General features: G+C 47.8%; 1 protein-coding gene across 1 annotated transcript in view; it reads left to right on the forward strand.

The window, feature by feature from the left end:
- Positions 1 to 25970, forward strand: part of cfap299 (cilia and flagella associated protein 299) — a 961605-nt gene that overhangs the window by 768278 nt on the left and 167357 nt on the right. The window contains exon 4 of the mRNA XM_072496240.1: positions 4798 to 4940. Within this exon, the coding sequence (XP_072352341.1) occupies positions 4798 to 4940 (143 nt within the window). The remainder of the gene's footprint in view (positions 1 to 4797; positions 4941 to 25970) is intronic.

A 25970-nucleotide genomic window follows, 5' to 3' on the forward strand; every position in this document is an offset into this window, starting at 1 on the left:
CATGAAAAGCCCATTTTCGCCACATTCCGGCGCCTGTTCGGGTAAGCTGGTACGGGAATTGAACCCACGCTGCTGGTTCTGCAACAAAAACCAGCTGTCTAGTCCACTGAGCTAAACCAGCCTTAGCTAAACCAGCCTTATGTGGAGAATGTTTATATTATTTAATTTTTTTGGATAGTTTATTTGTATTTAGATCCCAAAGCAAATAACATTGTTGAATCGTACTGTTGCTCATTCTCATTTATTCACAACTTAAATTTTCAAGTGCTTCAAAGTCTCTGGGCGGGGTTTTCCGATTGTGCAAGCCGGAAACCGGAAATTCCTACCTGAGGTCAATGGAGCTTTAAATGGTGCACCAAATTTTCCATCCCGCCTGCGACGATTCCTGCGGCAGACAGGATTGAAAAATGTACCCGTCTGTATCTATTTCTAAATTAAGAAAATAATGAAATATTTCTTTGAATTCTCTTTTTATCATAATATGCTTAATTGGAATTGCCTTATTCCTCCTCCAAGGAAATCTTTACAGACACCAGTATTATTATTAAGACTACAATACTACTCAGTGGTTTATATGCTTCATTGCATTTAAAACTCAGAATGCCCTGTCTATGCTCATGTCTGTTCATAAACAGTGGAATTCCAATTTTCAGATGAATTTGGACCACTCAACAATTGTAGATCATTTTCCTCAGCAAATACACAAAGTCATGGTCTAATGGAAACATTTCTACGTATCATTTGTGGTGGGCTTTGCTAGGAGTTTCCTGCCAGCGAGTTTCCCACCACTATCTAACCACACTTAGTCACTTTACTGAACCCTGGGGAGTTTCTCCCTGGGCTAAGCCACACTTAAATTATTTTTATCACTGGGGAGTTGAAGTCGTTGGTCATACCAACTCCTCAGAGATCAGGCCATCATTTTGAAAGGGTGCCCCAACCTCTAGGTGAGCTTGAGGGACCCCCATACCTCCACCCATGGGCAATGTTGCCCCTCCCCACACACATGGGCACTACCCCACACCACCCAAGTGATGACACCCCACCAAGGGATCACTGAGGGCCCCCATTTTCAGGCCTTCCCATACTCGTTCCAGGTCCTCCCCTTCGAGGACCCCCACCCTTCCCCCTCCTAACCTTCTGGGGGCACCTTCATACCCACCTTGCAACCCCTCCCCCACTCTTCATATCCCCCTCCACCCACTTTTCATGGGCACGGCTTCCTCAGGTCCTGACTCTTGGCAGTGCCACCCTGCCATCCTGGCACTGGCACCCTGGCAGTGCTCCAGCCTGCTTTGCAGTGCCACCTGGGCACCTTTGTAGTGCGGATAATTCCCCCCCCCCCCCACACACACACACGCACACACTATTCTGAGATCCAATTTAGAAAATTGATTCTTAAAAGCGCTTCTAAACACCTTTTGCAGATTGGGGCAGTTGCTTCTACCCCAATTTTATTTAAGCATTTTTCTGGTTGCTAACTTCCAGTTTTGCCTTGTTGAGTTGTGAGTGGCGAACAGTGTATCAAGAAAAATAATCTCCACACTTTCCAGTTTCAACTATTACTCTGCTTCCAGCCAGCAAATTCATTTCTGTGTTTCTTTGCTAAATGGCAAAATGATGGATAAATTGTTGGGACAGCAGCAAATTCTGTACTTGATAGAATCTGTTTGGCAGATCAAGGGATGTATTCAGCATTCAGTTTCACAAGAGTTCAGTGATCTAAATTATCTCTATCTTTCATTCGAAAGCACAAGAAGTCAAAATATTCCTTTTACTGATCACCTGATTATACATTTTATTTAGAAGCAACAAGGCCTGAGAAAATATTCTGTTGGTCTGAAGTAGGTTTTGTTCTTCTTTTTCTCATTTTTGATATACAAGATGAATTATCTGTTATTGACAGTTGCTTCAACAGAACTGAGTTGAAAACAAATTACGACCAATTTCAAAGAGCAAAATCTTGCACCTTAAAATGATCCCTGTACTTTAAATGTTCTGATATTGAGATTGACAGTAGTGCACACTTTGATTTACCCTTGCCCAAGGCAGCATTCATAATCAAGTTCAAATATTGGTTTAATTGTTTTAAATGAATGCTAGCACTTGGAAACGCGTATCCAATGAGTGTCCTGAGACTATTCACCCAAAATAAATTTTGCAATGATGTCCTCATCCAGCAATCACACACGGTAATGCTCAGGAGCAGACGTCCTAACTAATTGTTTCCTATCTGTGGTTCAAGTTTCTAAATTAAATAAAATACCTTTGTCATCATGCCAACCGATTTCAGCTAACTGAGCACAAATCAGGTCAGGGATCACACTTGGGAAATTCCCGTTGTATGGCTCAGTTCTGCACTAGATAATGGATTTGTCATTGGAACCATCTGGGAGAGTCCTATTGAAAGCATATTTAGAATCATTTACTGCTGGTTTGCCTGACTTTTGCCTGTTGTCATGCAACAAATTGTTAAGATTACAGTGAATGTTCTGGTAGGTTTATCAAAGGATAGAGGATAAAGTTAATAAAAACCATAGGGTAAGAGAGAAAATAGCTTATTAGCTTAAGATTTTTATTCTAATATAACTGTCACTGGATAGTTTATCATTCGCAAAAATAGATGCTCCAGGACAAGCCTGTTTTACATTTGTTTTATGCAAGCAGTTTTTTTTTAAAATCTGTTTTTGCTATGGGCAATCCATGCTTTTGTTTCAGCATATTTTGCTGTTTTTGTTCTGTTCTTTTATGTTTAAAAATATGGAGCCCACTCAGTCTAGATTTCATTGCCAGGAATCTGGAATCCTGGTCAGTGTATCCCAGTTTTTAATCAACAAGGTGCTCATAAAGCTTTACAATAATTTGAGATTATTTTACAATGGGTAGAGTTTTACAGTTCCAACTGGTGGGTTTGGGAAGGTGGCCCATAAAATTCCTCAATTGCCTTCCCACTGCCCTTTAACCCCAACCTGATGACATTTTACAGGGGATAGACAACACCAACACTTGCCTCAATGAAGGCCTATAAGTGGAAATTAATGACCACTTAAGGGCTATTTCCCACCCAGCCACAATTTTGTGGCTGGCAGGAACAGTTCAGGGACAGGGAGGAAGGACACCCAAGTTGTGATCCTCAAGTCTCAAATGGGCAGCAGGGGACACCACCCACAATGGCCTCAGTTCCACTTCCGGCACTCCCCCACTAGGCCCGCCTTCTACAGGGCTCTTTCTCCCTGCCTCTCCATCAAGACACCCATCCCTCTCTGCACAAGTTTCCAGGCCTCACGTCCCCATTCTGCATTGAAACCAGCCACATTTACCTGGTCCTGGACTCTGGGACCATGATTCTGGGGACTACTTGTAGTGCATGTCCTAGCCATAACTCCTATTGGCGCTGCTGAGTCTACAGGTTGGCCAGCAGATCTCTGAGGTGGGGCTTCCTCCTGAGTGAGGGGCAGAAGTCCCATCTCCAGCCAATGAATGCTCCTTGAATTATTAAACGGCTGTGGGGCAGCCGGTATCAGTGCAGATGCATTCCCTGTCGACTCTTTGGGTAATAGGGCAGGAAACCCTTTCCCAACAGACTTTAAACTCTTTAGACTTAGTTACTAACTGCAATAATAAACAGATAATAATAATAAAGCAATAATAAACAACTTCATTATACTTTTGTAGCAAATCATAAGAAATATGAAAATTAACAATTCTGAAGAAGGAATGAATGCTTCAGTGAACTATATGAAAAGAGACTTTGGTAACTATGTCACTATTTTGTTTTCCCCCTGAGTCTGTAATCATATTTTTACTTGAGCAGGTAATTTGCAATCATGTCCTCTCCCTCCCCCACCCCTTTGCTTTGCTCACAGATCCCATTAATGTCTCCACATTCCATTTGTTATCGGTGGAATAGAGATGAACAGTGAAAGATAGCAAATTGTATTACACTGATCATGCATCATACTCTAGTTTCAGATGTTTGACATAGGGTCTGTGTTCAGTATATAATAGAGGTACCCCTCCCATCCGAATCTCCCCTGTCTGTCAGCAGCCTCTTTGGGGCAATATTAATAGCAGTTGTAAGTGAAGTAGTTAACCAGAATCACTATTGGTTCAGTATGGTAACCTAATAGAATTAATTATGGGAACCTGTCAAATTTCCGTGAGAATTGTGTCACTGCTCTGCAAAACTTTGTAACTGAGAAAGAGTGATGTATATTGAGGTAACATAAAAAGATGTTTATTAAATTGCTGTCATAAGAAATTTGAAGGTAAACAAATGCTTTATTGTAATACATCGTTTTTTTCGCATTCCATGTTGAATCTCTGTAAAATTAAATGAGAAAGAAGACATCCTTTAAACGTCAATTCCATTTTTAACGACATAATATGCATGTAATTGTAAAATGTACCTTCTGGGAAGAAATTGATGATATCAAAGATGTTTTGGACAATACCTGTTACTGTATTCCAAGTTTGTTTTACAAACACCTGGCCTCCCTGTAGCATGTTGCTCAGTGGCGGGAGGCAGCCGTTGTTAGCCGGCAGCTTCTGGTCCAGCTGCTGTCAATGGGATTTCCCATTGAATACACTCCACACCGCTGGGAAACCCATGGCAGGGGTATACCACCGGCGTGAAGAGCTGGAAGATTTTGCCCACCTATGTGCACAAACAAATCTGGGGCACTGATTAAATACCATCTTGAAATTCCTACAACCTTTTTTAAATAAAATACATTTAAAACTGCTCCGTTTAGTCTTAGATTTTGATATGAAAATCTCTTATTTTCTAATTTTCAGTCCATCATTTTTATCCGAGACTACAATTCTCATGGCCAAGAGATTTCTGGTTACATTGATTACTCACATAGACTCAAGACGGAACAATTTGAAGGATACTTTGGTGGAAAGAAGAAACTAATGCCACGGTCAACAGATCTAAGGTACATTTATAAATTATAATCCAGTTTGGTAACACTGTTTTGCTGACATTTTGAATTTCACATTTTGCTCATGTTCATTGTCCTTGATAAATAATCATCAACCAATTATTCCGCATCTGTGGTTTCATACTCCAATTGATTTCGTCCTGGGTCACATGCAAGCAGGATGCTGTTTTTCCCATAATTGGGGTGGCACAGTGGTTAGTTCCGCTACCTCACAGCATCAGGGACATGGTTTCAATTCCTGCCTTGGGTTACTGTGTGGAGTTTGCACATTCTCCCCGTGTTTGCATGGGTTTCCTCCGGGTGCTCCAGTTTCCTCCCACGGTTCAAAGATGTGCAGGTTAGGTGGATTTGCCATGATAAATGGGGTTATGTGGATAGAGTGGGGGTTGGGCCCAAGCAAAGTGCTCTTTTGGAAGGTCGGTGCAGACTCGATGGACGAATGGCCTGCTTGTGTACTGTAGGGATTACATGGACTGTTAAATCTTACCCACATGTAATACCTGCTCTCTTTCTGGCCGCACTCTCTCAGAATCACCCTGCCAACTCTCACCACCCGCCTCCAACTCTCGAGCAAACCCTTATGCCATGGTATCCCTTAATTTTCTGCATGAGAGTTGCTCACTCTGTTTTCATGGGTGGATTAATGCAACAATTGGTGATTTCCTCACCAGCTAGTTTCTTACCCAACCACAGGTTTTAATCAAAACTGTGAGGTAAAGAAATAAGCATACTCCATGAACAGCCTTTTCCAATTTGTTCAGTTTTTATGACATTGGTTAAAATGATAGCAACCAGAAACCTTTCTTGTAGCAGTGCTCTTTAATGAACAAAAAATAACCTTTCATTGTGGTCTCACTATAAATCGTTGATGATAGAGTTAAAAAATAACTACGAGAATATATTTACATTTCAGCAACATGTTTTTCATTTTCTGAAGATACATTTGAAAGAGACTGCATCGCACTTTAGTTTGGTGCGTGGACTGTACTATAAAAATTGGCTCCATACTCTAGTCTTGTCTTATCTTTCCAAATGCAGAATTTTCTTTCCACCTTGCTGTCTGCAATTATGAAATGGTGTGAGGGAGGGTCCTTGTACTTCAAGCAAATGTATGGACCACAATGAATATTCTTTTTGCATCAAAAAAACAAGAACAGACCATTCAGCCCAATCATGCTTTACTGGTGCTTGTCCTACACATGATCAATGTTCCTAATCTCATGAACCCACTCCTCTTCCTGTTTCTTTTTATTGCACGTTTTTCTTTTATTTGTTGAGATTATTTTTTGGCCTCCTGTCCTGAAGGAATGTGAGCTCTGAATTACTCTGAAGTCCTAATGCTGTTGTGTCTTCTGGCTCCTCGCCAACTCAGAATTCTTCACATGTCCATCCGGCCTGAACATTAGCAGCTATTTGACTGACATGAGTGAGGAAAGAAAATAACGGCTCAGAACATTTTAAATCATGTTGAATGGTTTCTTTTAATAAATATTTTATTGAAGGTTTTCCATTTTCCATCTAACCACAAGATGCAACATATCCACAAAACCTAATACAGTACAGAGTGATCATTATTCCACATATACATACAGAAAAGATCAGCAAATACTCAGACAAATGGTCCAACATTGTAATCGTTGTAGTCGGCATCTCATTTTGTATGGATAATGAAAGGACACCAGAATGAATGGGGGATCTCAGGGTAACAGGATAAAGCCATAAGCACATGACACCATGGTGCACACCCTCCTCCACAGGACAATAAAGACAGATCTAATAATAACCATGAAACTGTAGTGATATTCAGATATCAATATACATGATCAATGTATGTAAATATAATACGGTCATTTCAACACTAGATGGCTCAGAGTCAGATACTATAAGAACTGGTTTCCTGTCTTTTCTAAGTCAGACGATGACATGATGATGTGATTCAGAACAGTGAACAAGCAAGACATAGAATGAAATGAAAATAGTTAGAGTGAGAGAAGTTAGAACTAGTTTGTTGTCATAGTGTATAGTTATATAGTTATCTGTGTTGTACTTTAATTCTTTATTGTTAGTTTAGTATTGAGTAAAAGGACTCACAGTTTATTATTTTATTACTCATTAAATAGTTCATCTTTCAACAAGAAGACTATTGGTCATTTTATCATCCTGGTGGATTCAAGAGCAATAGATATATTTTAGATAAACCATTATTTAAAATATAACATGGTACCAGCGAGTTATAAATCTTTTAAGAAAGATTAACAAAGATTTAGCATAGAAAAGAAGAAAGAAAACAGAACAAACGGATTCAACTATTTGACTTTAGCAATCATCGCAACTTTGAAAACTTCGACGCAAACGACCTATCAATGGATCAAGTTCAAGCACCAAGACATCTAAAGACCACTGGTAATTTAAATTTAAATTGGAAGTTGTTCAAGCAGCAATTTCAACTTTACCTAGGAGATAGTGATTTAAGTGCAGCACCAGAAGCTAGAAGGATCACGTTATTTCTATCCCTTGCAGGACAGCAAGCAATCGAAATATTCAACTCATTTCATTTTAGTGCTGGAGACGATAAAACCAAATTTGATCAAGTGATAGCGAAGTTTCATGAACATTGTAAAATGCAGACAAATGAGATTTTAGAACGACTGAAATTTCATCAGAGAATTAAAAAAACTGGTCAACCTGTGAATACTTTTATCACAGATCTCAAACTCTTAGCTAAAACGTGTAACTATGAAAATCTGCATGATTCACTTGTAAGAGACCAAATAGTATATGGTATACTTGATGATAATATCAGAGAAACGTTAATTCATCAAAATGATTTAACTCTACAAATCGCAATTGACAAATATATAGCAGCAGAACAGACCAGAAGCCAGTATCTAGCATTTTGTCCAAAGGAAAAAAGCGCAAATCTCTACCAAGAGGCAGAGAAAATTAAAATGGTGTCGCAAGCAAAGCAGAAATCTATAAGGAACGGAAGCTATCTTCTGCAAGCATTTTCGAACTCTGCTCATGCGCACTGCGCACCAAAATGCGAGACATTCAAGAAGAAGTCTGCGCATGCGTGTACGTCACAATTACATCATGACGACAACGTAATTACTTTTCACAGATGTGGTAACGCCCACTTAAAGCGGAATTGTCCAGCTTTTGGCAAACAATGTTTAAAATGTCAGAAACTCAACCATTATGCTTCACAGTGTCAATCAACTGCTACATACATTCCTCCTAAATACAAAAAGTATCACAAAGTACGAGCTCTGGACAAAACAGAAGAAATCAACACTCAAGAAGATTTCACGGAAGATGACAATATTTTCTCATTAGAAAATGCTTTCTTCGTTGGTGTAGTTGATTCGTGCATCAAACATGATCTGCAAGCAAGAAAGGATCATCTTAAAACAATGAAGTTACCTCATCGAGAGTTTGAGAAAAATCTTCAAGCAACGGAAGAACAAAAAGTCAACATAGTAAGCAACAAATGGATGACTACTGTGTATGTTAACACAATTCCAAACACTTTTAAACTGGATACCGGCACGTCGGCGAATTTTTTGAATTCCAAGGACCTGTCCAAGAATAAGAGTCATTATGAAATGATTCCTCCAGGATGCTCATTGCGTGATTACAATGGCAACCCCATTTTTTCACATGGATCCTGCTACCTAAGTGTCACAAACAGAGACATTGAACAACAAGTAAGGTTCAAGATTGTCAATGATACTCATTCATCATTACTTGGAGCACAAGCATGCAAAGATTTGCAACTCACACAGAGAATCTTTATGAATACATGTCAATCAAGTGCACTCAATGATGATGTTCAGCAACTCTTACAGCAATACCCAAATGTTTTTCAAGGTGTGGGCACATTACCTTTTCAGTACAAAATCCAACTGAAAAAGATGCCAAATCGGTGATCCATCCACTGAGACGTGTTCCTGCTCCACTTAAAGATCGACTGAAAGATGAATTGTCAAGACTTCCAACTCAAGGAATAATCTCTAAGGTTACTCAACCTACTGACTGGGTAAGCTCCCTCGTCTGTTAAAGAAATCTACAGGTGAAATAAGAATCTGTATGGACCCAAAAGATCTCAATAAAAGTATCAAGAGAGAGCATTATCCAATACCGAAGAAAGGAGATATCACTGCTGAGATGGCAAATGCTAAAATATTTACCAAGCTGGATGCGTCTCAAGGATTTTGGCAGATGCAGTTAGAAGATTCCAGCAAACTTATTTGTACTTTTAATACACCTTTTGGAAGGTACTGTTTCAATAGGATGCCTTTTGGTATCATATCTGTTTCTGAAATTTTTCACAGAACAATGGAACAGATGACCGAGAACATAGGAGTTCAGGTTTATGTTGACGACATAATTGTCTGGTCAACAACGCCTGAAGAGCATATCAAACGTCTTCAGGAGGTGTTCCAGAGAATTGACAACATAACGGCTGAAGGCATTAAACCAGATCAAGACAAACTGCAAGCTATCAAGGCAATGCAAATTCCCAAATATCAGGGGCGTCATTCTCCGACCCCCCAGCGGGTCAGAGAATGGCCGTCGGCTGCCGTGAATCCCACCCCCGCCGGTTGCCGAAGTCTCCGAAGGGAGAAAAGTCGGCGGGGCGTTAATGGCGCCGCTGACGTCGGAGAATGGCACGGGTGGGCGCAAGGCAGCCGATTTGGGCCTGCCGATATTCTCCCGTCCGGATGGGCCGAAGTCCCGTCGACGTGATGACCAGTCATGTCGACGTAAATCAAACCTCCTTTTAATCGGCGTCAACCTGTGCTCCAGGTTTACGCCGACCAGCGTGGAGGTGGGTGACGGCCTGGGGGGTGGTTAGAGTGGGCTGGGCTCCGGGGGAGTGCCGGGAGGGGGGGTCCGTGCCGGGGAGGGCCGGGAAGGGGGATGGGGGGGGGTCTGTGCCGGGGAGGAGGATGGGGGGGGCCCGTGCCGGGGAGGAAGATGGGGGGGCCCGTGCCGGGGAGGAGGATGGGGGGGGTCCGTGCCGGGGAGGGCCGGGAAGGGGGATGGGGGGGGGGTCTGTGCCGGGGAGGAGGATGGGGGGGGCCCGTGCCGGGGAGGAGGATGGGGGGGCCCGTGCCGGGGAGGAGGATGGGGGGCCCGTGCTGGGGAGGAAGATGGGGGGGTCCGTGCCGGGGAGGGCCGGGGAGGGGGATGGGGGGGGTCCCTGCCGGGGAGGAGGATGGGGGGGGTCCGTGCCGGGGAGGAGGATGGGGGGGCCCGTGCCGGGGAGGAGGATGGGGGGGGTCCGTGCCGGGGAGGGCCGGGAAGGGGGATGGGGGGGGGTCTGTGCCGGGGAGGAGGATGGGGGGGGCCCGTGCCGGGGAGGAGGATGGGGGGGCCCGTGCCGGGGAGGAGGATGGGGGGCCCGTGCTGGGGAGGAGGATGGGGGGGTCCGTGCCGGGGAGGGCCGGGGAGGGGGATGGGGGGGGTCCCTGCCGGGGAGGAGGATGGGGGGGGTCCGTGCCGGGGAGGAGGATGGGGGGGACCGTGCAGGGGAGGAGGATGGGGGGGTCCGTGCCGGGGAGGGCCGGGGAGGAGGATGGGGGGGGGTCAGTGCCGGTGAGGAGGATGGGGGGGTCCGTGCCGGGGAGGGCCTGGGAGGGGGATGGAGGGGGGGGTCGGTGCCAGGGAGGAGGATGGGGGTTCCGGGCCGGGAAGGGGGATGGGGGGGTCCGTGCCGGGGAGGAGGATGGGGGGGGGGCCCGTGCCGGGGAGGAGGATGGGGGGGCCCGTGCCGCGAGGAGGATGGGGGGCCCGTGCTGGGGAGGAGGATGGGGGGTTCCGTGCTGTGGAGGGGGATGGGCGGTGGTCCGTGCCGGGGAGGAGGATGGGGTCCGTGCCGGGGAGGGGGGGTGCGAGGGCAAGTGAGTTGGTCCAACTGGCCTGGTGCCAGCCTCCAACAGTTGGACCCATGCGGTCCATGCCACCTGGCTGGGGGGAGGAGGGGGTATGGGCAATGATGACATGTCGTCGTTCCCCCCCCCCGCCCCCCCCAACCAGGCCGTCATGTTTTCCGATCATCCAGCGATGGTGGCCGCCGTGGCGGCAGCCGCTAATGACTATGTTTCCCTGGATGAGGAGGAGGAGGAGGAGCGTGCCAGAGAGGCGGCGCAGGCTACCGCAGAGGGACAGGCGGCAGCCTCCCAGGCTGGAGGGACACCTGACCGACAGGACGAGGAGGGGGAGGAGGACGTCGCGGCCCCACGGCAACGGAGGCACCCGAGGGCGCCCCGTGTGTACCTGCCCTGGCAGTCATACCAGGACCTCACGGACCGGGAATGCAGGAGGAGACTCCGGATGAGGCGGGAAACCGTGGCACACATCTGCCACCTGCTGGCACACCTGTCACCGCGTGGCACTGGCGGGGGGCACCCTCTCCCCGTGTCTGTCAAGGTTACGGTGGCCCTGAACTTTTATGCAACTGGGTCATTCCAGGCACCGATTGGGGACCTGTCCGGCATATCGCAGACATCGGTGCACCGGTGCATCCGGGCAGTGACAGACGCCCTATATGCCATGGCGCACCGCTACATCCGCTTCCCTGTGGACCGGGCCAGCCAAGATGCCCGGGCCGTGGGCTTCTCTGCCGTGGCCGGGTTCCCCATGGTCCAGGGCGCGATTGATGGGATGCACGTCGCCGTGCGGCCACCTGCAGATAACAGGGCCGTGTTAACCAATAGGAAGGGGATCTATTCGATGAACATACAGGTGGTCTGCATGGCGTTACCCGGGCAGTGTACACGACTCATACGTGTTGTCGCGGTCATCCATCACCGGCATGTACGAGGGACGCCATCCCCGGCTGAGGGGCTGGTTGCTGGGCGACAGGGGCTACCCATTGCGATCGTGGCTGATGACGCCTATACGGAGGACACGCAATGAGGCGGAGAACCGCTACAATGATGCCCATGTAGCGATAAGGGGAGTGATAGAGAGGTGCTTTGGCGTGCTGAAGATGCGTTTCAGGTGCCTGGACCTCTCTGGGGGCGCCCTCCAGTATCGGTCAGATAGGGTCGGCCGCATCATTGTGGTGTGTTGCATCCTGCACAACATAGCCCAGCAGAGGGGCGATGTGCCGCAGGCAGAGGAGGGTGGAGTGGAGGAGCAGCAGGAAGAGGCGCAGTCCTCCCCAGATGAGGGGGATGGGGGCAATGGTCAGGGCAGACGGGCTAGACACAGGCGGGTGGCTGTCCACCGTTACCGGCTGGCCCAGCGGGCACGGGACAGGCTGATAGCCGCCCGCTTCACTGACTAGATGGGCGTGGGAATCGGGTAGTACGGCCACAGACCGCACACCATGGCAACAGCCGACCACCCACACCCCCCACCCATCCACCCACCCAGCACCCTCACCCCCCTCCCCAACCCCACCCACCCCACCCACATGCACACCACCCCCCCCCATTGCCGATCCACCTGCGGCACAACAGCCGGGCTCACACAGTTGCCAGTGGACGCGTGTCTGTTGCAGGCCATGGAGGATGATGACAACCCGCCCTGCGATGAGCTTCTGGCTCCACATCGTTGGACTATGTCTGACCCATGGCCACAGTACCACCATCCACCCGGACCATCCCTGCATGCGGCTGTGACACTGCAGCGCACGGTCCCGTCCTCTGCCCGGGGGGATGTTGATGGCGGCCCAGGGGGAAGGGGCAGACTCACCTGGGGCTGAGGTAAGACCACCCCTCACACACACACACTTGCGCTCAACGTACATGACACCCCCGCACACTTTGGACAGAGCACAAAGGCAGCTTCTGTAGGTGTAACATTGACTTTAAGAACGAAAGGAGTTCATGCACGTGCCCTAGCCCCTAAAACTCATCTATGCCCTGCAACCGTGCCAACTTACTCAGTGTCTAATTGTTTGGCCTTACGGGCCCTTTGACTACGTCTACGTGGTTCCCCAGACGGTACAGCAGAACTGGAGGTGGACTCCTGTGATTCCTGCCATCTGACACAGGATCCCTTTGGCGGCCGTTTCCTGGGGCGTCCTGGCCTAGATGGGCCAGGCTGCGGCCCGGGCGACTGGGATGGCGAGCTGCCAGCCTGTCCTGCCCGTTGCCCACCCGATGCACCTGGGACGGAAGGGGGGGAGTCCGAGGTGTCGCGGTGTTCCAGGACCTCCCCTACAGGGGGACCCGGGACGGACCACACCTCCTCCTCCCTCGGGGTGCCCGATGGCCCCCAGGCCTCTACATGGGTGGGGGATGCAAACGGACTGACCATCCGACGCCCCCCCGACATCTGGCGCTGCCAGTCCTGGAGGCCCGTGCTGGTATCGACAGGGGTCTGCAGGTTTGCAGCCATGGAGCCCAGGGGATTGGCAAACCCTGTCTGTGACTGTGCGACGCCGGCTCGCACATGGCCAATGGCGCCGATGCCCTCAGCGATGGCCTGCAGAGACTGGGCTATGGCCTGCTGAGACTGGGCTATGGCCTGCTGAGACTGGGCCATGGCCTGCAGAGACTGGGCTATGGCCTGCTGAGACTGGGCCATGGCCTGCAGAGACTGGGCCATGGCCTGCAGAGACTGGGCTATGGCCTGCTGAGACTGGGCTATGGCGTTGAGCGCCTCTGCCATCTGGCGCAGGCACTGGCTCATGGCCTCCTGTGAGAGGGCAGCCATGTCCTGGGCCACAGACGCCGCCTGCACGGAAAGCCCAGGCCTCGCAAACCGTTCCCCATGTCTGACAGCGTCGCACCCATTGCCTCCACCGCGGACGCCACCCGTATGGTGTCGGCCTGGGTGGCACGTTTGACCGGCACCACTTCCAGCTCCTGGACGCGGGTGGACTCCTCCACTTGCGACTGCAGTCGCCGCAAGTCGGCCGTCACCCTCTTCGCTCGTCTCCGGGTCAGTGGTTGCATCGGATCTATGGGTGGGTGTGGTAACTCCAGGAACCCGGGATCCATCTGGGCGGCAGATGTTCGCTTGGGCTGGGCTGCCCTCCGACCGCCCGGCCCCTCTGCTGCTCCTACCTCCACCTGCTGTACCGGGACGGCTGTGTTGTGCGCACCAGTGAGTGTACCAGACGCATCATCACTAAAGTGCCCAACCGAGATGAATGTTTCTGCGATGGTGGAGGGTGTTGGTGACAGCAGTGGCGTTGTGTCGTGCTCTTCGTCCCACTCTGAGTCCATGGCACTTTGGGGTGGGGGTTCGTCTCCACCCATCCACTCTGTGTCACTGCCCGGTATTTCGTCTTCCTGGGTAGTGCTGTCCCGGGTAGGGGTGTCCCGGGTAGGGGTGTCCTGGGCAGGGGTGTCCTGGGTAGTGGTGTCCTGGCTCGGCTGTGACGGGGGCCTGTGGCTGCCCCTCTCGTCGCTGGGTGGCACACGCCTGCGTCGTCGCACCCGCACGTGATGGGGGCGTCGTCTCCCTGTTGCTCCAGGTCTCTCCGTCTCCCGTGGTCTCCGAGGGACATCCTGCGGATGTCGCATGCCGGAGGGTCCGGGTCTCTCCGTCTCACGTGGTGTGCGAGGGGCATCCTGCGGGCGTCGCATGCCGGAGGGTCCGGGTCTCTCCGTCTCCCGTGGTGTGCGAGGGGCATCCTGCGGGCGTCGCATGCCGGAGGGTCCGGGTCTCTCCATCTCCCGTGGCCTCCGAGGGGCATCCTGCGGGCGGTCTGCATCTGCGGGGATGGGTGCCTCGACGTTTGCTCATGCGATACACAATGAAGCATGCATGGTTAGACACGCAGGCAGTGATCAGGTGATATGGGGGAGGGGGATATAGGGGAGGGGGGATATTGGGGATATGGGGGAGGGGGGATATGGGGAGGGGGGATATGGGGAGGGGGAATATGGGGAAGGAGGGATATGGGGGAGGGGGGATATGGGGGAGGGGGGATATAGGGAAGGGGGGATATGGGGAGGGGGATATGGGGGATATGGGGAGGGGGGATATGGGGGAGGGGGGATATGGGGATATGGGGGCCTCCCTCCTCTGCTCCACTGCGTCCAGGAGCACCTCCACATCCCGTGACTGGAACCTCGGGCCTGAGCAGCGGCCGGCCATCCGGTCGGGTGGTCCGGTCGGGTGCTTCGGTCGGGTGGGGGGGAGCAGCGCGTCCTTATGAGCCGTCACGCCGTGCGGCGTGTATGACGCTGCACGGCGTGAACCACGTGAGCAAGCGCGGATCCCGTCACGTCGCTGCTAGCCCATTTCGGGCCGGAGACTTCGCGACGATTTTTGCGGCGTGACGCAAGTCGGATTTGCGCCGTTTTTTGCGCCGATCGGCGGACTTTGCGCCGATAACGGAGAATTTCGCCCAAGAAGGCTGTCTTACACTTTCTCGGATTTGTCAACTTTCTAGTAAAGTTCATTATCTTTCCCCGAGAACAACTGCTCAGAAAGAACACAGAATTCATCTGGACTGACAAACATGCTGCAGAATGGACTGATTTGAAACAACAACTGATACAAGCTCCTTGCTTATCATTCTTTGATCCTACAAAACCAACCAAAGTTTCAACTGATGCAAGTAAAAATGGCATTGGCGCTGTTTCACTGCAACAAGACCGTCACTGCACAGATGCTGCACAGCAGCACCCTCCAAGAGCCAGGAGCTGTCAGTCGATCCTCATTGGTCTCATAGCTGTCTGTCTTCAGTGTGACAAGGTTCCTCAAGGAGATCCATCTGAAGCAATGGAACAACATATTTTGTGTAACATTGATGGTGGATCAGACAATTCACACTTGGGACAAAGCAGCCAGTGACATTCTGCTGTGAATCCATTTATAGATAACTCAGTCGTCTGTGGTCCATTCGTCCAGATAACACTGACAGCTGGCACACTCAATTAAGGATCCTGGGCTGCATTTATCCTCAGCTGAATATGGATGTGGACCATCTGAGCATGGCAATGTCAGACACTTTCCTGTCAAACATTAAAATGTCTCTTTTTTAACACAGTCATTGTGCCCTCATGGCCAACCTTGTTCCTTGCCGAGTCCAGAATGACACACACCATGGATCTCTCAAAGGCACGTCATTGCTAATAAAGAGCACACTTCAGCTTCAGTACATCCTGCTCCTATCCCTTTTCTCCACACCCCATTAAAAAAGCAACCATGTGTGCTTCCAAAGCCTCTATTGCCTGCCAGACATGACCATTTGGAATTCGCATCAGTGACCTTGTCGAGTGTTCAGACGAGGGGACGCACAGCACTGCATCCCTAGTTTGTGATGACAGCTTTGTCCATGCAATGCACACAACTACAGGGTGAGGGAGTTGGATATTCAACAGCTTACAGCAGTGTTTTTCAAACCTTTTTGCCCATGATCCATTTTTACCAACCGGCCATCCTTTGGGACCCACGGCGTCTGATCTTTGCGACCCATGCCGGCCACCCTTCGCGACCCATGCCGGCCACCCTTCGCAATCCATGCCGGCCAACCTTCACAACCCACCATTTTCACTTACCATTGATGTGACAGGTGAGCCTGCTTGGTCCTCATGATCTCACTTGCTTTGTTATTCAGTGTTACATTTCTGATAATGACTTCAGCTGATGATTTAACATCCCACTACGTCCGCTGAAAGAAATAGAGGTTTGTCCTCAAACTCGCCATGCTTAGTCTTAAAATGTCTTCGAAGTTTTGGGGGTTTTAAACTTTCATTTGCAAGTGCTTCCCTGCATATAACACACATGAACTTTGAATCCTGATTTGTAGTGGCACAATTAATAAACCCACACCTCAACTAATCATCTTTATGCTGCTTTCTTCCTGTTTCAACTTGTTCTTCATGGGTTGTTCACCAGAGGCCCTTTGGAGTTCATACCAGCACTGCTCGCTACTGCAAAATGGAGGAATTGCTCTTGCATGCCCAGAGCACGTGATATCAGTGTTTGGGGCTCGTGGTCTGCTCTCTGCCACCGCTCCAGGCAGGAAGACTCCAGCGATTTAAAAAAAAATCTGCATCTGAGGCAGCACGCTGACGTCAGGAGGAGGTGTTCTGCTCTACTGGGCCTGGGCATTGCTGAGGGGACACGCATGCACAGATCGGCCAGCATTCTAAAAGCTGGTCACGGCCTGCATTTTTAAAAGCCGGTCACGCTGTTGAGCACTTCTTCCTGTGATTGGGAACGTCACAACGCATGGCCCCATTACCCTCCCAAAACCCACCCGTGACCCACCCACTGGTCACTGTCATGATATTCAAACATACATCATAACACATACATAATGATAGACAGACCAACGGACCAATTAGCACACATAACACGACAGCCAATCACAGACAAGAGCAGACACAGTGTAAAACAAGAAACACGACACTTCCTAGGCAGTCCATCTGGAGATGGCACAGGGCCAGGACCTCATAGCAAGACACTCACACAGTCACAACGTGCTGAGTTCCAAGTCTGATGTATAAATAGTTTAATGGAATAAAACTGCGTTGTACCAATCGCAACCGTGTTGGTTCGTCTGTACCCCAGAGCACCCAACACTTCAGTCACGACCCTGGGTTTGAAAATGACTATCTTAGGGGGGCTGAGCTTCATCACCTTGAGGTGGAAAAGTGTCCCCACTTATTGTTGAGCTTAGCAGACATACACTCTGAAAGTCGAAAACATGGTTGGCTGACAGCAGCGCACACAAGCTCTGAGTATGGGCAGATGGCATGAAAAACCCGCTGAGAGACAGAGAGCACATGGAGCTTCATGATATATGACCCTTCTTCATGTGTGAACATATCTCTCCTTGTACACTGTACCTTCACCTTTCAAGATTGCAGTGGTTAGCACTGTTGCTTCATAGCGCCAGAGACCCGGGTACGATTCCCGGTTCGGGTCACTGTCTGTGTGAGTTTGCACATTCTCCCCACACCTGCGTGCGTTTCCTCCGGGTGCTCTAGTTTCCTCCCACAAGTCCCGAAAGACGTGCTTATTAGGTGAATTGGACATTCTGAATTCTCCTTCAGTGTACTCGAACAGATGCCGGAGTGTGGGAACTAGGGGATTTTCACAGTAACTTAATTGCAGTGTTAATGTAAGCCTACTTGTGACACTAATAAAGATTATTATTATTGAAACACCTCTGCCTCAATCTTACACAGCCAAGAATAAACATGACATGACCCTGCCAAGCATGTGAAAAAGATTCATTCCACAAAGATTCATTCCACACGCACACTCAACAACACGATTGAGACATCACTGATGTTGAGAATGATGTGTATTAGGACACACACTGTAGTAATATGGAAACACAGTACATAGACAAGAGGCACATGATAGTGATGTCTATAATAAATTGGGCGAGGACGGCATGATAGTGCAGTGGTTAGCACTGCTGCCTCACAGCGCCGAGGACCTGGATTCGATCCCAGCCCTAGGTCACTGTCCGTGTGGAGTTTGCACATTCTCCCTGTGTCTGTGTGGGTCTCACCCCCACAACCCAAAGATGTGCAGGGTAGGTGAATTAGCCACACTAAATTGTCCCTTAATTGGAAAACTGAAAATAAATAAATTGGGCGAGGGTCAATGGCATCACACCGGATTGACAACAACAAAACCCATCATACAAAGAAGGTATGAACACGAGGAGATGTGAAATGTGTCTGATTTTATTTACAATAAATACATGTTATGAACACTGGTGCCTATGTTGTGTTCCTCAATCTTTTTATCTTTCCTCATGCTACTTTTACGTCTTGGTACTTGCCCGACATCCATATTGGAGGCGGATGTAGCCTCATTCGCAGTCATTCAATTTTTCCTTGTGGATGTTGTCTGCTCAATTTTTGATGCAAATAGGACATCTGCCTCGGGTGGGGTTAGGCCGACAGGAGGGGAATTGTGGAGTATAAAGACCCCTCCCCTGGCCTCTCACAGACGATGGCAGCACATTGAAAATATAATCAAACTGGGTTTGTTTGGAAATGCAGCTGGTTGCTTCGCTATACCGGACTATTACATTTTAAATCCCCAGATGACTTTCAACAGTATGGTGCACTAGGATTGCACAGACAGCCCTTCAACCAAGTGCCCCTCGGATGAAAAAGTTTACAATGTATTTTCCACAATTGCATTTGCCTTTGCCTTGTTGATTGCTCTGTTTGAATGGTACATATGCCCATTGCGTATACTGTGTGGTCTACTACCTATGCGTTTTATTTGTTTGATGGTTGGGTGCCAGTTTCTATTTTGTTGAATTTTTAAATTCACATCATGGAAATGTTCCCTGACCCTTGTCCGGTCCTTCATTCCTTGGGTGGTCTCAGTGCTCCATTTACATTTTGTCTTCATCTTTTTCGAAGTCCAGTTAATCTATCACTTTTCCCTTATACATTCCAATTTGCTTTTCTATAATAGGCAAGTAAGCACCAGAGGACATCTTTACCTGCACCAGTAAAAAAAATCCCTTTCTTGCTATCAGCAGATTATTGAATGAACAGCAAAATTTGTTGTATTACCTATCGTTCATTCATCCTCTTTGATCTGCTTAAACTTTAATTTGTGCTCTCTTTCATTTATTTTTGTTTGGTCTGACTCATTGCCTTTGTAATGCCACCTCCCAAACAGAACAAGAGTTGGCTATCTATAGGATGGTACTTTACCCATTCCCTCTCATTCACCTGGTCAGGTTCTGAAAAACTTGGATTTATTTTCCATTCTTAGATAAAAAAGCTTTTCTTGTTTCCACTTACACAGTCATTTTAACCTCTCCTTTCCCCATTTTAATAGCACTTCCCTATAACTGAGACACATATATTTAACAGTTCCAAAGATTACACAAAAGGATTACACTCTGTTCAAAGCTGCAAAGTTATCCAATTATGTTTAAAACAGAAATAACGTTTTGCAGGGATATGGTATTTAAGTTAGAGAAAAGTTTCAAATGGTCTTGCTCAAAAACAAATCAAAAGAAGTGTTGATTGTAAAATGGACTTTAATACATTACATAGTATTGCTACTGGTGCCGTTAAAATGTCGATTGTATATTATTTCAAAAATTGGAATCCCTTATTTAAACGTTGAGCCGTGGAGCTTGTATCATTTCTTAGTGGTAGTAAAGAATTTTGGAGAAAGAAACAATTGATGTTCGATGCCTAACCCTGCAAAGATCAATGGATCGATTCTGAGACCTCAGTCTCTGTGATGCACTAACAAATCAAGTTCCATATTTTCCTAATGAACCGTTGAAGCAGCTTGACTTCAACACTTTATAATAACATTGTAGAGGAATAAAAATTAACGAACAATTGAAAAAAGTTAGTTCTCAAACAACAGGAAATGAAATCCAAATATATCTCCAGAAGCTAGAAGAGATAAACACTTTGGTATGTAAACAAGCAGTAGTTCTGGAATTTGAGATGTTGCAATACCTTCACTTCGCAGAGGCTAGATTTTGTCCTCCTGTGGTTTCTTTTGCTTAAAATGTTGGCAAGAGCGGTTTTTATAGAAGACCACATTGCGAATGTTTTGTCCTCAAGATAAAACAATGGGAATTGCCAGTAACTTTTGCAATATAATTGTAAGGATCACACAGTGCACTGTCATTTTCTGAACAGATGTCTCATAACAAAATTGATTCACACTATTCTAAACATGGAGTGTTTTATTAGTTCAAAATTTGATTGCAAGGGTCCTAGGTTTTGTGAAATTTAAGAAGAAAATAATCTTATTCTCCAAGCTGCTACTCAAATGTGAATTGAATGCATTGAAATTCAGTTCCAGTACACAAAGTAAAACACAATTTTATACTCGCAGAATTCAGATGCGGACCCCTTCTCTCAAAACTGATCGATTTGACGATTATTATCAAGAGAAATAGACATGCACTTCACCATTACATTACTGCAAATCCTCACCCTTCCATTAGAGTATAAGGAGAATTTAATGCATGCTTGACGAATGGGTGAAAAATTTCCAAACAACTTCTCGGCCATAATAGCAGCAGAGAATTAATGATGAGTAACATAAGTGGAAGTTATTTTCAAGAGCTGAACACAGAACAGTGGAAAAGAAGTAAAGTTTTTTTGTAAGCAGATGACAGTAAAATACAGTGTAGAAAATTGCACATGCAGCTAAACATTTACAAATGTTATACATGGATCTGTTCTTTGGTAGCTTGCTCTCCTGAATTCACATTTGTGCCTAATGTTTTTGTTTTTATTGTCATTATCCAGTAAATGAAGGGATTAAAAAGAAATCATCATTCTCAATCACTCTTGTATCCTTGACTCCACCCAAACACACAATACCTGGATTTAATGGGCAGCCTTCAAATACTCGGGCTGGATTCTCCAGTCCCCAGCTACATGGTTTTCAGCGGCACGCCATTCACTAATGGCAGGATTCTCTCTTCCCGCTGCTTGTCAATGGGATTTCCCTTTGAAGTCACCCCATGCCACGGGGAAACCCGTGAGTGGGGGTGCACTACCAGCGGGAAAAGACAATTCCAACAGCCGGACAATTTCAGCCAAGATCGTTTGGGATACAGTCAAGGTACATTCCCACAAGGGGGGAAGGTAGGACAACAAAAGCCAGAGTGCCTTGGATGATGAAAGAGAGAGTAAAATGAAGCAAAGGTTAATAATACAAATGAAAACGGGTCTGAATATTGAAAGTTCAGAGGGGAAGTGAAAAAGGAAATAAGGGAAACAAAGTCTGAAAAGAGACTGGCAGCTAACACAAAGGGGAATTCAAAAGTCTTCTATAGCAAAAAAAGTAGTAAGAAGAGAGGTGGAGCTAATTAGGGACTGAAAAGGTGGTCTACAGATTGAAGCAGAGGACATGGCTGAGGTACTAAATGATTACTGCATCTGCCTTTACCAAGGAAGAAGATGGAGCTGACGATATAGTGGAAAAGGAGGTAGTTGAGACACTGGACGGGCTGAAAATTGACAAAGAAGAGACATTAGAAAGTTGATACAATACCAGGAGTGGATGGGATGCATCCGTGCTTACTGAGGGTGGTAAGGGTGAAAATTATGAAGGCACTTGCGATCCCAGGGCATACAAGGCTATGGGCCAAGTGCTGGCAAATTAAATTAGAATGGTTAGGTGCTTGTTTTTGATTGCCCAGACACGATGGGCCAAAGGGCCTTTTCTGTGCTGTATGATTCTGTGGCTCTATGAATAATTTTCCAATCCTTGTTAGATACAATAGTGTTGCCGGAAGACTGGAGAATTGAAAATGTTACAGCCTTGTTAGAAAAACGATGTAAGGATAAGTCCAGCAACTACAGGCCAGTCAGTTTAACTTCAGTGGTGGGAAAATTTTACGCACACTATCTGAGACAAAAATAATGGCCACTTGGACAAGTGTAGAGGAAAGAAACCAGACACGTATTTGTTAAAGGCAAATCATATTCAACTAATCTGTTGGAGATTTTTGATGCAACAGAGAGGGTAGATGAAGGTAACGCAGTTGATGTGGTCTACATGAACTTCCAGAAGGTGTTGCTGAAGTGCCACGTTAGAGGCTTGCCAAAAAATTGAAATCCATGGAATAAAGGGGACAGTTACAGCATAATATGAAGATGGTAGAGTGACAGGAAAGAAAGAGTAATGGTGGACAGTTATTCTTTGCTCTGGAGCAAAGTATACAGTGATGATTCCCCAGGGGTTGGTACTCAGACTATTACTTTCCTTGATCTATATTAATGACTTGGACTTGGGTGTACAAAACACAATTTCAAAATTTACAGATAACACAAAACGTGGAAGAATTGTGAATTGCAAGGAAAACAGTGTTAGACTTCAAGGGAACATAGACAGGCTGGTGGAATGGGCAGACATGTGGATGATGAAATTTAATGCAGAGAAGGGTGAAGTAATTTTGATAGGAAGAATAAGATGGGGCAATATAACATAGGGCACGATTTAATGACCTCGTCGTGCCCAACCCCCAAGTGACATGACGAGGCCGTTGATGAATCGTGCAATAGGCCTCTCGCGAGAATCGCGACGCTCAAAACATCTCGGGAGAATCTCACAAAACGTCATGATCTGGATCTCGCCTTTGCTGGGTGAGATCCAGATTAGCATATTTATGTGAGCCATTAGGCTCATTTAAATAAGTCTGCACGATATTCTCCTGGGGCTTGGGAACTAAAGGCCTCCCCAGCGAGGCCCTGACCGGGCTCCATTTAGTACTGGTCCACACAAACGTGGACCAGTTATAATGGTACCTGGGGGTCTCCCAGGTCATTGAAGACCCCCCAGTGGTCGGGCTTTAAGCAGGGCGGTACCCTGGCACTCCCGCTGACACCGGGTACCTTGGCACTGTTATGCTGCCACTGCCAGGGTGCCCAAGTAGCACTGCCTGGCTGACAGGCTGATAATGCCAAGGTGCCCAGGTACCAGGTTGCCTGTGCCAGGGATCAGATCCAGGGAGTGCCTCACCCTTGAGAAGTGGGATAAGAGGGGGTGCTGCTCGAGGACCCCATAAGAACTAAGTCAGGTGCAGTTTAGGGGTTCCGGAGGGGTGGAGGTAGAAAGATCGCGGTGGCATTTAAAAATGGCACGTCGATCCACGACTCGTCTTCCTGCACTGGTGAGCTGGGCTTGTCAGTGCAGGAAATTATCTAAGTGCGGCCTCAGTGGGGCATTCCCCGCCAAGGCCAAAAAAACAGCGAAGTACCGTTAAATAGCTGTGTCTTTCTCTGCACTGCAGCCACCAAGAAACACCCCACTAAATGGGCCCGAAACGGGTCTCTGTTTTTGTCCCGTTAAATCGCACTCTAATGGTACTATGCTAAAGGGGTGCAGGAACAGAAATAGAATTTTGGCAGAATATGTACACGAATCATTGAACATGGGAGGGCAAGTTGAGAATATAGTTTGAAAGGCATTTGGGATCCTAGGCTTCATAAATCGTGGCACAGAGTGCAAAAGTAAGGAACTTATGATAAACCATTATAAAACACTAGTTCAAACTCAACTGGGGTATTGTGTCCAGTTCCGGACACCACACTCTAGGAAGGATGTAAAGGCATTTGAGATATACAAGAAACATTCAGGAGAATAGTTCTGGGGATTAGGAACCTCGGTTATGTGGATAGATTGGAGAACCTGGAATTATTATCCAGAGAGAACAGATGGTTGAGAGGAGAGGCAGGTTCATAATGCATACAAAATTGTACACCCTGAGGAGGCCTACTGGCTGAAGATTGCCCCCAAAACGGGCAACTGGGCCAATCTCCTCAATGAAAGTTAATTGGGCTGGTGTCCAATGTCTGGAGAGGATGAGTCAGCTGCTTTTGTAGAGCCTGGAGGAGCACCATTCCTGGTCACACATGAGAAGAATTTATCGTTAAAATTCTTTTGAACAGGGCTGCCATCTGGCAATTGTTGGAGTACACATGCTGCATACTTTACCAATTGCAAATAGGTCCTATCTGGATTCTGAATAGTATTTTAAATGGACTCACTTGACCATGTTGGCAACTTTATAGGCCAAGATGGATAATAATTCTGCAACTCAGGAATTCTATGTTGTCAGAATATTATTTTAAAAATAAATTCATGTTATATTTTTTGTATTATTTTTATTTTATTGTCATTATAAGTTACTTTATATTTTGTCACCGAATGTTTACCATGGGCAAAATTCTCCCGAAACGGCGTGATGTCCACCGACTGGTGCCCAAAACGGCGCCAATCAGACGGACATCGCGCCGCCCCAAAGGTGCGGAATGCTCCGCATCTTTGGGGGCTGAGCCCCAACATTGAGGGGCTAGGCCGACGCCGGAGGAATTTCCGCCCCGCCAGCTGGCGGAAACGGCCTTTGGTGCCCCGCCAGCTGGCGCGGAAATGACATCCCCGGGCGGCGTATGCGCGGGAGCGTCAGCGGCCGCTGACAGTTTCCCACGCATGCGCAGTGGAGGGAGTCTCTTCCGCCTCCGCCATGGTGGAGACGGTGGCGGAGGCGGAAGGGAAAGAGTGCCCCCACGGCACAGGCCCGCCCGCGGATCGGTGGGCCCCGATCGCGGGCCAGGCCACCGTGGGGGCACCCCCCGGGGCCAGATCGCCCCGCGCCCCCCCAGGACCCCAGAGCCCGCCCACGCCGCATTGTCCCGCCGGTCAGGTAGGTGCTTTAATTTATGACGGCGGGACAGGCAATTTATCGGCGGGACTTCGGCCCATCCGGGCCGGAGAATCGAGCGGGGGGTCCCACCAACCGGCGCGGCATGATTCCCGCCCCCGCCGAATCTCCGGTGCCGGAGACTTCGGCAACCGGCGGGGGCGGGATTCACGCCAGCCCCCGGCGATTCTCCGACCCGGCGGGGGGGTCGGAGAATGACACCCCAGGTTCTGCAAGTGGCACTCAAAACCTGAGACCTGAGTTATTGCCCCAAGGTTGGGAGCATATTTCCTAGCTCCTCCAAGCATGGCTCCTGCGGTCTGCACACGGTGGATACTGGATGAGTGGCATGGTGGGTGTATAGGCAAAGAGTGTCCTTTGTCCTTACACCTACCATGCCAACTCATCCAGTATCCACCGTGGGCACACTGCATGAGCCATGCTGGAAGGAAATAATATAAAGTTCTAAGTACCTATTGAAAAATTTCTTGTTTTTTTAAACATTTACTTGATTTACATTCATTCAACTACATTGGGCTGGATTCTCCGTCGGTAGTATCCTCAGTTTTACCGGCAGCGCACTCACGCCTGTGGATTTCCCGATGGCATGGGGGCGCCCACAATGGGAAACCCCATTGGCCGGCTGCTGGGACGAAGGATCCCGCTGCTGACGGGTGCGCGCTGCACTGGAAAACGGGTGTGGAGGGATGGAGAATCCCACCCATTATCTCTTACATGAACAAATATTTCATTCAAGTGCATAGTCCCTCATAAAAATAAACATTGGAATTCAAAATTCATCTTCAAAATTTCTGTTACCGCTTAGAGCTGTCAATCAAACAGTGAAATGGCATACACCCTACTTTAATAATGAAAGGTTGGGAAATTAGACATGCATCATGAATCCAGTGTGGTAGCACTCAGGCTTATGTCAA

This window comes from Scyliorhinus torazame, chromosome 3, assembly GCF_047496885.1.
Source record: "Scyliorhinus torazame isolate Kashiwa2021f chromosome 3, sScyTor2.1, whole genome shotgun sequence".
In the NCBI taxonomy this organism is placed as follows: domain Eukaryota; kingdom Metazoa; phylum Chordata; class Chondrichthyes; order Carcharhiniformes; family Scyliorhinidae; genus Scyliorhinus; species Scyliorhinus torazame.